Raw genomic sequence first — 15,673 nt, forward strand, 5'->3', positions numbered from 1 at the left:
ATTTCTGAATTCTGAAGCACACTAGCCTGAGGAGTTTCAGATAAGGGCTAGGACTCTGTACTTCCTGTGGGGCTGTACACAGTGGGATACTACTCAGCCTTAAAAATGACTGAAATTCTGTTACATGCTACAACATGAATGAATCTTGAAAACATTATGCTAAGTAAAATAAGCGAGGCATGGAAGGACAAAGAGTATTTGATTCTGCCTGTACGAGGTACCAGAGCAGTCAAGTTCAGAGACAGGAAGTGGAAGAGTGGTCACTAGGGGATGGAGGCGGGGGTGGAGAGTTACTGTTTAATGGGTACAGAGTTTCAGGCTGGGACAAGGAAAAGGTTCTGGAAATGGATGGTGCTGCTGAACGTGTATATTCTGCCGTGTATAATGCACACCTTTTGCCCAAATTCTTGAGAGAAAGATAAGGATGCGCATTATACATGGGTAGTACCTGAAATACCTTGTATCTGTTTTGTGTTTTGTAATTATTTGTTACATAAAATTTCTTGTACCATAGTATGTTCAAAAATAAATGTTAAAATTCCTTTATAATACAAAAACCAAGTATCCAAATACAACTAAATAAACAATTAATTAAAAAATTAAAATGGCAGATTTTTTTCCTGAAATTTCGTGCCAAATACGTGGGTGTACATTATACATGGGAGTGCATTATACATGGCAAAATACAGTACTTTATGCTACTAAACTGTACATTTAAAAATGGCTAAAATGGTAAGTTTTATGTTGTATTTTACCACAATAAAAAATCAAACATGAATTTAATTAAATTTTTCTATTTTTTCTTCTTAAATATACAGTTTACCATACAAATCAAAGAAAACAAACATACTGGGTGAAGTAAAATTAGGCTTAAGTTGTTCGCATGGAAAATAAGACAATAATTAATAAATGATAATACAAGAACAAACTGTTTTGCATACTTGCAACTGTAAACCTACTTTTGCCCCATCCTGTACTTATGAAGCATTAAGGAATTAGTTCCTAAATAGTAAAACTTTAATTACCTAGGAAGCCTTTTTCATGGTTAAAAAAATATTTCTGAAGGCTTCTTCCCATAGGAACTGGACACTGACAAGGCACGGCCACCTGTTCTGAGACAACCCCGCCCCACGCCCGTGAGTCAGTGTGCGTGAGTGGGGTCCCACAGAGCAGCCCCGAAATACTTTCAATTCGTACTTATTTTTGAGAAATTACAGTAGACAGGAAAACAGTATTACTGTTCAAAGTACTATTGACCTCTTGACCTCTCTGCCTCTCCATTGGCAAAAATTATCGCTGCATGAGTGAAAACACGCCGCACCCACCCTCCAGCTTCTCCCCATTGGACACATTGCTTTCTAAGAACGAGTGCCACTGCCGCACAGCAGCTCCGCCGTGGTTTCGTGCCTAACAACACACGGATTCTGAATATTTAAAACTGAAATATGTTCAACTGTAACAATTGTTTGGAAAGAATATAATTATAGCACTAAAATACATAAATAGTATCTTATACACATAATTTATATGATCAAATTTACACAGAATTACAAAGAATAATAAGGAAAGCACATGGTTATCCCAAATAAAAGCATGTAAGTATAAAATGAATTCCAATGAGCTAAAATCAATGTATTTCCACTATCACTAACTTAAATAAAGTTTAAAGGTCAATTACTCTTATTGTCTTACTTTTATTGCAAAGCTGCATCAAATGGTGAAATGACCTGTTTATGTTTTCAAAGGCAAGCCACTGAATTCCACTGAGGAACATTTTTTTGTGTTGTGCAGAATCTGTAACATTTTATAAGCTGACTGAGGGGAAAAAGCAGTCTAATGGGAAAATACTCACTTGTGAAGTGGCAAAAGCAAGGTACCAACCTATGAACAGAGTATGGCCCCAAATAGCTGTAAAAAATTATACCTAAAACAAGAAATTCATGCTATGCACAAGTAGCAGTATCTTTTCTGGATAAGTAATGTTACAACATAAAATCACCCTCTTCCCATAAATGTGTATGTTCAAATGATGCTGGCCAATGATAACCTGCAAGCTAGCCTCACAGCATGCAGGGCCTCGAGGAGCTGCTTTAGCACAATGAAGTTTACTCTCGGGCAAGCACCCCCAGAATATACCCATAAATACCAATGAGTGGGCAACATGTACACAGAAAAATACACAAATGTAAAGAGTATACATTTATGGATTACGCTATTATAGAACATTCTTATCAACTGTATTTTCTTGTGTTTTCCAAAATTTTCTATAACTATGTATCACTTTTTAAATCAGAAAAACTACAAATAAGCATATTAAAACAAAAACTAAAAAGACCCAATATATATAATTAGGTAACCTTCAGAACACAGAAAAAAAGTTATCTACCAATTTCCCGTGATGAACTGTATTATTATCATCAGTCTGTAATTATGAAATCTCTGCTTAATGCCTCATTAAAACAATATTCAGACTCAAGGGTCAAAATAAAAATAATTTTCAAAGCCTAATTTCATGTTTTCCTCAATTAGAGTAGTAAAGTGTTAGCTGAAAAGAACCATAGCACCCTCACTGATAAAAAAATATTACTTTTTAGCATAAAGAACTTTGAAAACTGTTTATAAAAACAGTGGCAAACATTTTAAAACTTACAGGAAATCCTTTAGTGATCGGAATTTCAATATTAAAGATGAGGATTCGGGCTCTGAAACGAGTGCAAGCTTTAATGGGTTCTTTGGGGCCACAAAATATGCAGCCAACGCTGTAACAAAAAAGAGGAGGAGAGAAGGTAGTTTCAGGTCAAATAAATACACATTCAATAGGAATACCTCTAAGACCATTTACAAAGTAAAACGATCAAGCAAATTAGGGACTTTTTCTAAATATTCCCTTCTGGGGTAAAGCCTGGCTTTACACCACCATTAACCTTACATCATTTTCACACATAACAGCTTTCACTCAGAGAGCAAGTATGTGCACTGACATGTATGAATTCCAATTTTAAGTAGGTTTTGCTATCAGTGACAATTTTTTGGCCACATGAGATTGGAATTAATGCTCATTCTTTCATCTGGACTGGTCAGTTGCAAAGTTTGTATGTTTTGAGGTCCTATGTCCAAAACAATGATTGCTTCGAATCATTTTCTCACTCACTTGATTTTGATGATATCCATCCCAACCAACGTAAGACTAACGTGATCGCCTGCTGCTGCCCAATCAACAGGTTCATCATGCAGAGTGATTCCTGGAAATGAGTAAGAACCAAAAAGAATGCAGTAAAACACCTCAATATCGAACCATAACAACCAAGAGTTGGGCTGATTTGTGCCTCATCAGTCACTACTCATCATTTTCAATATGAATGGATTGAGAGTGAGAAGGGTAACTGAACACAGAGGAAAACGCACTTCCTCTAGACTTGACTCCTCTGGAAAACCATTCTAAACACAAAGTGACTTGTATTTGTCCATAAAAGGTTGATTTCTGCTTTTTAAATCAAGAATTTTAAACTCAATTCACACAACTGAGTCTATTCATTAAACAGGCCCCATTTAAATATCTCTTATATTAATGGATGCAGGCACAACAATACCGTTCAAACTATTTTTAATAACACAAAAACTAGGGTGGGGCAAGGTGTCTAGTCTTCAGTTTTACTTTTGAATAGACAACCACCTAAACGATCGCTACGTTCCCTGAGCAACCAACCCACAGGGCATCACTGTTCAGTCAGATGTGTCCTCAGCAGGCCTTCCACGAATTCCTGACACAAAAGGACTGCTTCCCAGAGAGGGAGGGAGAGAAATGCACCAATGACTGGTCATGTGAGAAAAAAGAGATTAACAGTGTAAAGTATTTTCAATTTAAAAATGATTCCAGGTGCTGCTATACACATATACTTTTATTACGTAGGGATAATCTTGGAGAACAATTGCAAAAGCAATATTCAGCTACCTTATTCAAAGACTTCAAAGGAATCTCATATTTTATGATTCTATAGGGTAAGTTTATGGGGTAAATTCCTTTCCACTAGAACTTTAGCCTTCTTATGAAGACAGTATGTAGGCCAACAACTGTGGAATAGGTCTTGAATGACATGTTTCTAGTAAATTATAATTTACCTTCATATTTCTGAAAATACTTCTTTTTCCCATGTAGCATAGACTTAAGTGAGTTTCTTTAAAACTTTCTGAAAGCTGAAGGAGAGCTTTAAGGGTTCTGAAACAACTTACAGTTGTAATCAAAATTTCATTTATGTGCATATCTGAATTACTCTAAGCAGAGGGGCCATAACTTTTCTCAAAGTATGAAAGAGACTCTTGACTCCAAAATTGTTAACAAGTATGATACTAAAGAATGTCTGTTAGGCCCTGGCTGGCGTAGCTCAGTGGATTGAGTGTAAGCTGTGAACCAAAGTGTCGCAGGTTCGATTCCCAGTCAGGGTACATGCCTGGGTTGCAGGCTATGACCCCCAGCAACCGCACATTGATGTTTCTCTCTCTCTCTCTTTCTCCCTCCCTTTCCTCTCTAAAAAAATAAATAAATAAAATCTTTAAAAAAATCAAATTGATGAATTAAAAAAAAAAGTCTGTTAAATTTTCACCTACTTAAATTTAGTTTTTAAATGTAGATTTTAAATGACCATATCTGATTTTGCTATGGAATGTGGAATTGAAGAGAGGAGCTAGCTACTTAACATTTACCTGAGAATGCCTTAATTTAGGGTTGAAGAGCATTCATACTAGAAGTTCAAATAACAATATAAAAAAGCCTAAAAATAATATGTAGTCTGATTTTCTACCCCCACATGTTACACTGTCCTACAGATGATATCTCCCTTCTTAAGGACCTTTCTCACTGGACAGACGTTATGCATAAAAACTACTTTTTCAACACTCCGTGAGTATGATATGTTAAAGTAAAAACGTAATTAAGAGTTTCCACTTGCTGGTCGCAGATTTAGTCACTGCTCTTTTAGGACACTACTGGTGAGTGAGCTGCAGTAGCTCCTTCAGTGACTAGATAGCAGTGTGCACTAAACAACCAAGTAAATGAAGCAAAGCAGCAGGGTTAGAAATCGAGAACTGAGAGCCTCCACGCTGGATTCGAAGCACAGCTGTCAAGGAGCGGGGTGCTGCTCTCCAGGTGCTTCTGATGCAGCCAGCCTCCTGTAAGAGTCACTGGACTCAAGATAAATGGACAGGGTTTTTCTGGAAGGGAAGTGACAGAAAGGAGGGAGGGAAAGGACGTGGGACTTTCGGATGTGACCAAACTGTCACAAAAGAGTCAATCTGTAAGGTCCATGGAGAGTTTTAAAACCATGGTTTTAATTAATGTCTCCTGATTATTACAAAACCTATTCTCAAAAATGCTTGTAAACATAAATTAGTATTTCAAAAGTACTGTAGCTCTTGATCACTTTATAAAACAAAAACAGATCTGCACTTGAAAATAATACATCTGTACAAAATGATTCTTTCTTTAAAAAGTGTATATAACTTTGTATCTAAACAGAACTTTCATGATTCCTAAGCATGCAGAAAGAAAAAGGTAAAATGGAAATAATTTCGGTTTTCATCCCCTTATTCACCTCAAAATTTAGGTTAAACTGTTACCTCAACAGATATTCCTTAATTTCTTATAATCTTTAAGAAATCAGCTTTCAAAGTAAACAAATTAGTTTTTTAAATGTACATTTGAATTTATAAACTAGTCAGTACAACCCTGGATATATATTATAGATAAGAGTAACAGAAGGAGAAGTACTGAAATTTTTAAAAATTTTAATATCTTACACTTAAGCTTAAAATGGTTACAGATATTACTTTATAGTATAAAACAGATCTTTAGTTTTATTTTGAAGTCAGAGGCTTAGTTGGAAGACTTAACTTTAAGGTATAAAATTATAAACTTTCAAGCAGAATTCAGAAAAGAATAACATGTACATATGTAAGATCAAATGATCAGAAGATGAAAATAGTCATCAGCTATCATAAAAACTCACGTATTAAATTATGTGTAAAACCAATAATTGTGGCACTTTAAACTAGCTCACAATTTCTCTTTTCAACATTAGGATTCTCTTCATTTACATCTTATTTTCTTAGGTCTTCCTGTAACATATATACATTTTTTTTTAGCAGAAACACGATCAAAATTGTTAACGAATAGTAATTCTGAAATACACATTTCAAAACAACAGACTGTAGCAGTCTGCTTTGCCACTGCCTATTCAGTGCCCACTGGGGTTGGATTTAATTTCTGCCACCGAATACTATTTTAAATGTACCTGTCAGGTGTCTATACATCTGGTGAAATCCTAACCAGACTTCTCAATCCGTGTCAAAAAAAAAAAAGTGCTACCACAGTTAGACTGCTATAAGTACACATATACACACATAGTCACAACAGGAGAAAATCGTTTAATGTTTTCACATTTTTATCTTCAACAGTTAGTATCAGTTTGACAGTCAGTTACAATTTCAGTAAGAGGTTATTTACTCTGGAGTTTAATAACTACACTACTTTTGAAAATCTGCTGTCTCAGTGTAAGGGTTGCTTAGCACAAGAGTATTGCAGAGGAATACCTTTTGCAGTACAAGTTTCATTGGGAGGCATTGCTAGTAGTCGGTCACCAGTCTGGATATAACCAGCTTCAATTTTACCAGTTACACAAAATCCAGATCCTTGATCTGCAAAACACACCCAAATCTTATAATGACTCATATAGCAATGTTATCTGATGATTAATACCATTAGCTCTATTTGGTGCTCTAGTAGTTATATACAACTGTAGTTCAATGAACATTAACGATCATCTTAGAATTTTTAACATACCTACTAAATATGGCATATCACACTCGACTTTCTTACAAATAAAAATATTCATATTACAAAAAGTGGGAATTCATTTCTTTTTCAAATATTTATTTGACTGTTTACTAAGTACCAGGCACTCTGGGAATAAAGAGATGAAAATACAAGCACCTACCCATAAGAAGTTCATACTAGTGAAGAGAAAGACAAAGACAATTCATTGTCCAGACACAAACGTTATTTGTAATGTATACCAGAAACAGAAAAGGTGCACAGAAGACTCTGTGTTGAGGGGAATGATTACACTTTAGCTGGACCCTTAGAAGGCAAAGGGTCAGGTGACTACCAGGTGCCTCGTGTACGGGGCAGGGGACAAGAAGGAGAACGCTGCTGACCCAGGACACTGCACGTTCAAAGTCACAGGGTTATAACCGCACATGGGATGTGCTAGACTGATGTCCTTTATATGCAATATACATAGGACCCCATGAAATAATGAGGGAAGCCAAGACATGAGGAAACAGAGCTCAACAAGGGGCAAATGATAAAGGGGCCCTGTAAACTTAGGGCTTGAATTTCCTCCTCAGCTGAGTAATGGGAGCCACTTAAAAACCGTGAACAGAGGAGGGACATGACGGCATTTTCACATCAGAGAAGGAAGAAGTTTAATTACAATGTACATGCTGACTGCAGAAAGGGAGTAAACTCAAGAATTTGGGAAGAAGGTACAACAGAGTAAGGGTGATAAAATAAGTGGGGGATCATGGCAAAAAGGGAGCGATCTGAGCAGATATAATGCATTAACTGTGAGAGAAAAAAATAAAAAACAAGGTTCATTTTAGCTTTGGTGAATGTGAAGTGTTGACATGGCATACAGGTGGAGAAGGTGTATTCCAGAGACACCGATCACACCAGATGGGACCAACCACACGAGAACGGGACCCTGGGAGCACACTGCCTGTGGGAATGTCCGGTGGCAGTTAGCACAGGTATCTGGAGAGCATGAACAGGCTGGGGTTGGAGACGCAGCTTTGGGAAGCATCACCACACAGGAGGGAGAACAAAAGGGGCAAGCAGGTAAGAGGACTGAGCAGCAGAACACTAGTTGAGAGACAGAGAAAGAGGAGCCCACAGGGAAGATACGGCGGCCAAAGACACAGACCAGTGAGCAGGAGAAAAGTGGGTCCAGAAACCAAGGGAGAAAAGTTTTAAGGCAGATGTGACTACCAGCCTCAGAAGTAACATGAAATTCAAGTACGACGGAAGTACGACAGAACTGAAAAATGGGCAACCCACAGGACATCTGGTAACCTCCATGGGAACACTGCGGGGAGCAGCACAGGCGGAAGCCAGGAAGTCGCCTGAAGACGGAACGGGAGATGACACAGTAGAGCCAGCAAACACAGCTAATCAAAAAAGAAAACTAAGCACCTTTTGTATTTTAAATAGATAACAGTAATTTGGAAAACATTACCATATTTCCTCTACTACCAGAATGCTAGAAGCTAGTAATAGTAACGATAAATTTCAGTTTTTTAAAATGATTTTTGTGAGGCACCTTCAATCTTTCATTTATTAAACATTTATTAGGCACGCATTGGGTACCGGGCACTGAGCCAGGTCCTGCAGATCCAGAAAAGACAGTACTTGCTGTCAAGGGCATTTACAATCTTAGTGAAGCAGAAGGTGCTAGAACAGTCACAACTGGGCATGAAAACGCAATGACAGAGGGTACAGAGAACACAGAGGAACACCTTTGAGTATGAGTGTGGTGAACTCACCTGTAATCAGTTTATTGCTTCTCATTCTTTACTGCAATTTATTGCAAATCCACTCCTGACTGCCTGCTCTGTGAATAAAGGGCATTTGGGGGATGACTGACATCTTGACTGCACTAATTATTCTAACATATATCTGTGTTACATCCTTCTACTTCCTGAGATCTCTTATTCCATTTCCACTTTATAGTTTTCTGCATAGTGTCTTGTACTCAGTAAGTGAGGTTTAGTCTTAGGTGTTTAATACAGCACCTCCTCCAGTAAGGTCTGCACCTGTTTCTCAGCCCTGGAGCACCATACAGTTTCCTGTATCTTATAGTCAGTTGCTCTTTTATCATATTATTAATTCTTTACATTAAACTTCCCATTTTACCTATGTGTGGTATCTGTATCCTGATTGAACCCAGACTCCTACAGATGGAAGGAAATGAATAAAGAGAGAGAAGAGCAAATCCTGGACAGACACAGAGGCAACAAAGACTGTCCTTTGTGGTTATGAAAGAGTGAATGATCCAGTTTGGTTGAAGCACAGGGAAACTAAGGTGGCCTGGGGGGAGAAAACAACGTATGAGGAACAAAGATAAAGGATAAGGTATTTTCATACCTGGAAGATAAGTAGGAGATGGGGAAATGGTGAATAAATTGAAGACTTTTCTGGAAGGGGAGTTAACTAACTAAAACTGTGCCTGCCCTTTAAGATTAGTTTGGCAATGGTCCTCACACTGACACAAAGAAGGGAGAATGTGAAGGACTATATAATAAGTTTTTCCATGAAAAGAGGTCAAGAAAGAATAAAAAGGCAGACGTCATACTGAAAAAGTTCTGTAGAGGTAGTACTTACCTTTGAAAACATCAGATACACATAACCTAAAAGGCTTATCAACAGATCTTTGAGGAGGTTTGAAGGAATCTGGAAAAAATGTCAGAAAAAGCGAGGTTTAACTTAAAAGTTACCTTTTAACTCATGTCTAAAGAGCCCAGTGAATCTCCATATCTCTTAGAAAATATTTTTATAAATATAAAAATTAATAACAAATTTACTGTTATTCATATAATACTTTATAGTTTATAAAGTATTTCACACCTATTCAATCATTTAATTTCAGTAACAGTCTGTGAGGTGGGTAGGGTAAGTATGAGCCTTATTAATTAAATAAGGAAAATTAACTATTTAAATATTACATGTGTTTTCAAAACTGGAAACTTAGCTTGTCTAACTATAAATCCTATGCTTTTGCATACATATCACACTGTCTACCACAAATAATTCATGAAATATCAAATTTATAAAGCAATCAAGTTAGAGGCAGCCCTAACTGGTGTGGTTCAGTGGGTTGAGCGTCATCCTGCCAACCAAATGGTCACTGATTAGATTCCCAGTCAGAGTACATGCCTGGGTTGCGGACTAGGTCCCCGGCTGCATGTAAGAGGAACCAATCCATGTTTTTCTTGCACATCAATGTCTCTCTCTCTTTCTCCCTCCCTCCCCTTCTCTCTAAGAAAAAAAATAAATACAATATTAAAAAAAAATTAGTGAGGCAGTATTCTTACCAATTTGTTCTAACAAACATAGTCCTTTATACCATTTTGTAAGTTCACTCAATTGAGATCTTGTAATTAGATTTTCACCACTGAGACCACTTGTAGGGATAAAAGCAACATCAGTTTCCTATTAAAAGAGATTAAATATAAGAAACTTAATACAACTTTTTTTAAGTTAAAAGTTTCATCATTAGCATAATTGCACCAAGTTAGAAAAAGCAACAACAATGTACTTTTAAGGAAGTAATAGAAATCACAGAATTACAATCCTGAAGTTATCACCTTTTTTGATTTTGTGGGAAATTTACAAGTATGTTCCAAAACATAAAAGCATTTTTACCTAGTATCATAGGTATATTTCACATTTTTACTAGAGAAATTCCTCTCTACTAGTTTCCACTTTTCTCTGTGATCTCCCTAAACCTAAATACCAAATTTAATAGACAGAAAAAAAAGTTTTTTACTTATATTAAATTCAAGCCAGTTAACAAAATATATGCAATTTAAGATGAAGTAATCCAAATAATTAAGACAACAGACACAAAAGACTGGGGAAATAAAAACAAAAAGAATTAAAGATACTTAACAAGAACATCAAAGTACTAGTTTTTTCTCTAATAACAACAAAATGAGACTTAAGGAAAGTAACCACATAAATTTAAAATTATCTTACCTTAAAACCTGCTTGCTTAAGAAAGTGTCCAAGTTTTCCAGTAATCTCCTGAAACCTTTCTTGTTGCCAATTAACCTGATAAAAATCCAATTTATTGTTAAAACTATGCTTCAGACCATGCTATACATAAAATTTAAATTTACACAATAAAATGTAAATAATCAAGACCATAAAATATGAAATAAAATCTATTAAATATAAAATCCTGTAAACGTAAAATGCAGAATATAAGACCTAACTATCAATATGGCCTAAAAGTAACTTCTACAACAGAAAGCCTAGAAACAAACTCCAATACATACAGAAATTTTTGCACATGCCAAAACTGATTTCAAAATTGGGGGAGAAAAACAAATAATTTATTAATTGTGGTAGGGCCAACTGCTGAAATAAAATAAGGCCAAATAGACTAAAAATGTTTCTGCAATATGAACTCTAGATAACGTTATGCATGCTGTTGTACCGAGGGGTAAGTACAGCAATGTCTGTGACTTACTTGGAAATTCAAATCAAAATTAAATGGATTATGGATGGATACAGGGGAGACAGACAAAACCGTGATCAAGCAAGTGGTAGAAACTTAAGTAGTGGGTAAAATATGGGTGCTTAAAATTCTTTCAGCTTTTTATATTTGAAAATTTTCATGCCAAAACACTGGGAAAAAAGAGGTGTGTGTGCAAATAAAATAATATTACAGAAGAGCTATGTAAAAAAAAAGTAGGAGAATATGAATCTGACTCCAGGGTAAGAAAATACCTAAGCATAAAAAAGTAAAAAAATGTATAGGGTTCAGCACAAATAATGCCCTTCTTTTACTACAAAATCTTTTATTACAAAATCGTAAGTATGTAACTCTGTAACATAACATCACACTCAAGCACACCATATGATATTTTAGGTGAGATGTTGAAATTAAAACTATTATTACACCCATATTATTACCCTACTCAAGCAGGCATTACTTCTGCCAGACCCTGTATATTTTTATAAATTTGAATATATGTCAAAAATACACCACAAACAAAATGAAAAGTAAAATAATAAATTAGTAAAAATATCTAAGACAAAGTAAAAGATTAATATCTTCAATAAATAATGCTTATAAACTGGTAAGAAAAAGTTTCAAAAATTAGCAAATTTATAAATAATTCCAAAAGAAAAATACAAATGGTCAATAAATATACAAAGCACATTTATATATTATTGTAAATATTGAAAAGTAAATTAAAAAAGACGTATCATGTTTTATATATCAAACTGGAAAACCCATTAGAAGCAGCAGGGCTGACAGCAGCCTGGGGAAGCAACTCCACCACACTGCCAAAAGGAAATAACCACAACTTTTCTGGAGGCGTTTAGAGCAAGCCTTAATAAATGTATTTGCCACTGGGCCCAGAAGTTTCCACAGAATAAACTATTTCCAAATACTCACTAAACTGGAAATATTCATAAGTAGGGTATTATCTGAATAAACTATACCTTTAAAATAGACTAGAATAAAGCTATAAAAACAACCTCTTTGTATCAATACAAAAATTATTACTTGGAAACATGCACAAGAATATTATCAATTTTTTGAAAAAGCAGATAACAAAACAGTTTTTAACCCAATGTTAAATGAACAAGATTCTAATCTATAAAAATAAATTGTATGGATATTTAAAATGAAAAGTATAAAGTTTTGGGGGGCAAAGGATTGTTAGAAATATAGGTTATTTAGCTCCAGTCAAGATGGCAACATAGGCAGATATGGCTTGCCTCTTCACACGACCACATCAAAATTACAACTAAAATATAGAACAACCATTACTCAGGATCATCAGAAAGCAAAATGAATGGAAGTCTGACAACTATGAAATTGAGTTGAATGGAAGTCTGACAATTCTGGAATTGAAGAAGCTACATCCATACTGGTAGGAGGGGTGTAGATGCAAGCAGGCTGACCCCACACCTACACAGATAAATATTCAGGAGGGATATCTTGGAATGGAAGACTCCCAGACCCACACTAGGTCCCCCAGCCCAGGGTCCCAGTGCCAGGAAGATAAGTCCCCACAACTTCTGGCTGCAAAAACCATTGGGGATTGAGGCGGTGGAGGAGGAGGCCACTGGAGCCCTAACCAGTTCCTCCTGGGGAACCCACACACAGACTTGCCTATTTAGACTCACTCCCTGCTTGAAGAGTACCAGTGATTCACAGGGAGAGCCTGAAGTGTCTGGGCATCGGGGTGAGAAGGCCACTGTCCCTCTGCTGAACCCACCCCCAACAGAGCCAGTAGGCTGGTGCCATACCTGGGATTCCATCAACCTGGCTAACACTGTTGGATCTGTCCTGGGGATCCACAGAGGCTCTACCCCACCAACTTAGGGACCACCCAAGCTGCTTTTCCAGAAGAATTGCTCATCTTGGCTCCTAAATCCTATCCAACAAGCAACAGCTGGCTTCAGTGAGCCCTAGCAGCAGCTAGATTGGAGTGTCAACTTGGCTTCACCTGGGAATCTCCAAACCCAGCACAAGTAGCAGCTATCTCAGATTGCTTTGTAGCTCAGGCAGAGTGTCCCAGGTGAAACACAGGTGGGGCATGACCTTGGCCTGCAACACACAGGAAACTCCAGGGCTAGTGTACCCAGTGGACAGCTATGGACAACATCGGAGCACCACTACCCTGCCTCTACAAAGCTGATCATCCACAGATGGTGGAGGGTGGTGGACCCTGGTCACAGCCAGTCCTTGCAGCTGACTGGCCTGAGTAAATCCCTCCCATTGATCTGTCAACTACAATCAAGGCTCAACCACAAGAGGTGGGTGTACACAGCCCACATGAAGAATACACCTCAAGTATCCAGCGTGGGTGATAGGGGCGGCTGTGTCACTGGACCCTACAGGACACTTACTACATTAGGCCACATTATGAAGACAGGGAGACATAGCAGCTCTACCTAATACAGAGAAACAAACACAGGGAGGCTGCCAGAATGAGCAGACAAAGAAACATGGCCCAAATGAAAGAATGGATGGAAATTCCATAAAAAGAGCTAAACAATGGAGGTAAGCAATCTATCAGATGCAGAGTTCAAAACACTGTTTATAAGGATTCTCAAGGAACTTAGTGAGGACCTCAGCCACATAAAAAAGACCCAGTCAGAAATGAAGGATAAACTAATTGAAATAAAGAACAATTTACAGGGAAACAATAATAGAATGGATGAAGCCGAGAATCAAATCAAATCAACGATTTGGAACATAAAGAAGCAAAAAACCACCATGCAGAACAACAAGAAGAGAAAAGAATCCAAAAAAATGGGGATATTATAAACAGCCTCTGGGACAACTTTAAGAGATCCAACATTCACCTCACAAGGGTACCAGAAGAAGAGAAAGAGTAAGAAATCAGAAATCTGAAAAAATAATGAAAGAAAACTTCCCTAATTTGGTGAAGAAAATAGACATGCAAGTCCAGGAAGCGCAGAGATTCCCAATTATGATGGATGCAAAGAGGCCCACTCCAAGACACAGCATTATTATAAGGCTAAAGGCTAAAGATAATGAGAGACTCTTAAAAGCAAGAAAAAAGAAGATAGTTACCAGAAGGTTGCCAGATGGGAGGGGGTGGGGAGAATGGGTGAAGAGGTGAGGCAATTAAGAAGTACAAACAGGTAGTTATATGGCTACAGAATAGCCATAGGGAGATACAGTACAGTATGGGACACAGAGTAGCTGAAGAATTATACACATGACCCATGGACACGAACAATGGTGGAGGGGCTGCCTGAGAGGAGGGGGGATGATGGGTTGGGGGGGCCAAAGGGGTAAAAATCAGGACAGCTGTAATAGTATAATCAAAAAAATATAATTTTTAAAAAGTATGTTATATTAGGTTCTTTTTACACTAAAATAAATGTTTTTTATAAAAGACATTTTAATTAATTTTAAATACAAGAAGACATCTTTTTTACTTAAAAGTTACTCATATCTCCTTTATTTAATGTCAGAATCATGAATTTAATTTTTAAAATATGGCAGCTGTACTAATAAATACATTAGTCATATATATCTAAGTCATCAATATGGCAGAATAACATCTTAATTAGCACCTGAAATGAATGCCCATAAAGCCTTTAAATACCTGGTCCATTTTGTTGACTGCAACTGCGAGCTGTGTCACTCCAAGGGAACGGACCAAGAGGCCGTGCTCTCGGGTCTGCCCCCCAGTCTCAAAGCCAGCTTCGAACTCTCCTCTGCTGGCATCTACCACTAAAACAGCTACATCTGCCTAGGGAAGAAAAAACAATCAAAACTAGAAGTAATGTCACAGCATTTTAATTCAAAGGACAGATTATTCAATTAATTAATTATGTTGGTCGGATGTGAAATACAAACTCTAACCTGACACCAAACACCAAAGCAAATCAAAGAATTACACTGATGGATTAAAATTTTTACATTAAAAAAAAAGTACTAGCATTCAGAAGAAAAAAAGACAAAGAATAAAAAAATACCATATTTGATTAAATAGCAATACAAATATCTAGGTGAAGGAGGAAAAATAGAAACAAAATTAAAACATAAGTAAACAGGGACAAATACTTGTAACATATAAGGTGAAAGTTACAATCAAGTAAGTCTTTACCAAAAGAAAGGAAAAGACATAGCTGTAAAAAACTAGTTAAAGAACACAATTTGCTAAAGAAACAAAATGGCCAAAAACATGAAAAAAATTCAAATTCATTAAGAAACAAAAAAAAGGCATTAAAAATACAACACATTCCTCCCTTTTCCCACTTTTACAGGTCACACTGGTGAAGACCTAAAAGCCTAAATTTCCACCGTAAGTAAGGGCGGAGGGAGAAGCTTACCTGTGGGAC

At 36.7% G+C, this 15,673-nt stretch overlaps 1 protein-coding gene across 1 annotated transcript in view; it reads right to left on the bottom strand.

Annotated features, from left to right (window-relative positions):
- Positions 1 to 15,673, bottom strand: part of HBS1L (HBS1 like translational GTPase) — an 85,742-nt gene that overhangs the window by 8,181 nt on the left and 61,888 nt on the right. Inside the window, exons 9-15 of the mRNA XM_045842776.1 lie at positions 14,935 to 15,081; positions 10,808 to 10,882; positions 10,144 to 10,261; positions 9,434 to 9,502; positions 6,586 to 6,690; positions 3,152 to 3,242; positions 2,651 to 2,759 (exon numbers count right to left, since the gene is read on the bottom strand). Of these exons, the coding sequence (XP_045698732.1) occupies positions 2,651 to 2,759; positions 3,152 to 3,242; positions 6,586 to 6,690; positions 9,434 to 9,502; positions 10,144 to 10,261; positions 10,808 to 10,882; positions 14,935 to 15,081 (714 nt within the window). The remainder of the gene's footprint in view (positions 1 to 2,650; positions 2,760 to 3,151; positions 3,243 to 6,585; positions 6,691 to 9,433; positions 9,503 to 10,143; positions 10,262 to 10,807; positions 10,883 to 14,934; positions 15,082 to 15,673) is intronic.

This window comes from Phyllostomus hastatus, unplaced genomic scaffold, assembly GCF_019186645.2.
Source record: "Phyllostomus hastatus isolate PE091 unplaced genomic scaffold, TTU_PhHast_1.1 phas_contig_40, whole genome shotgun sequence".
NCBI classification, from domain to species: domain Eukaryota; kingdom Metazoa; phylum Chordata; class Mammalia; order Chiroptera; family Phyllostomidae; genus Phyllostomus; species Phyllostomus hastatus.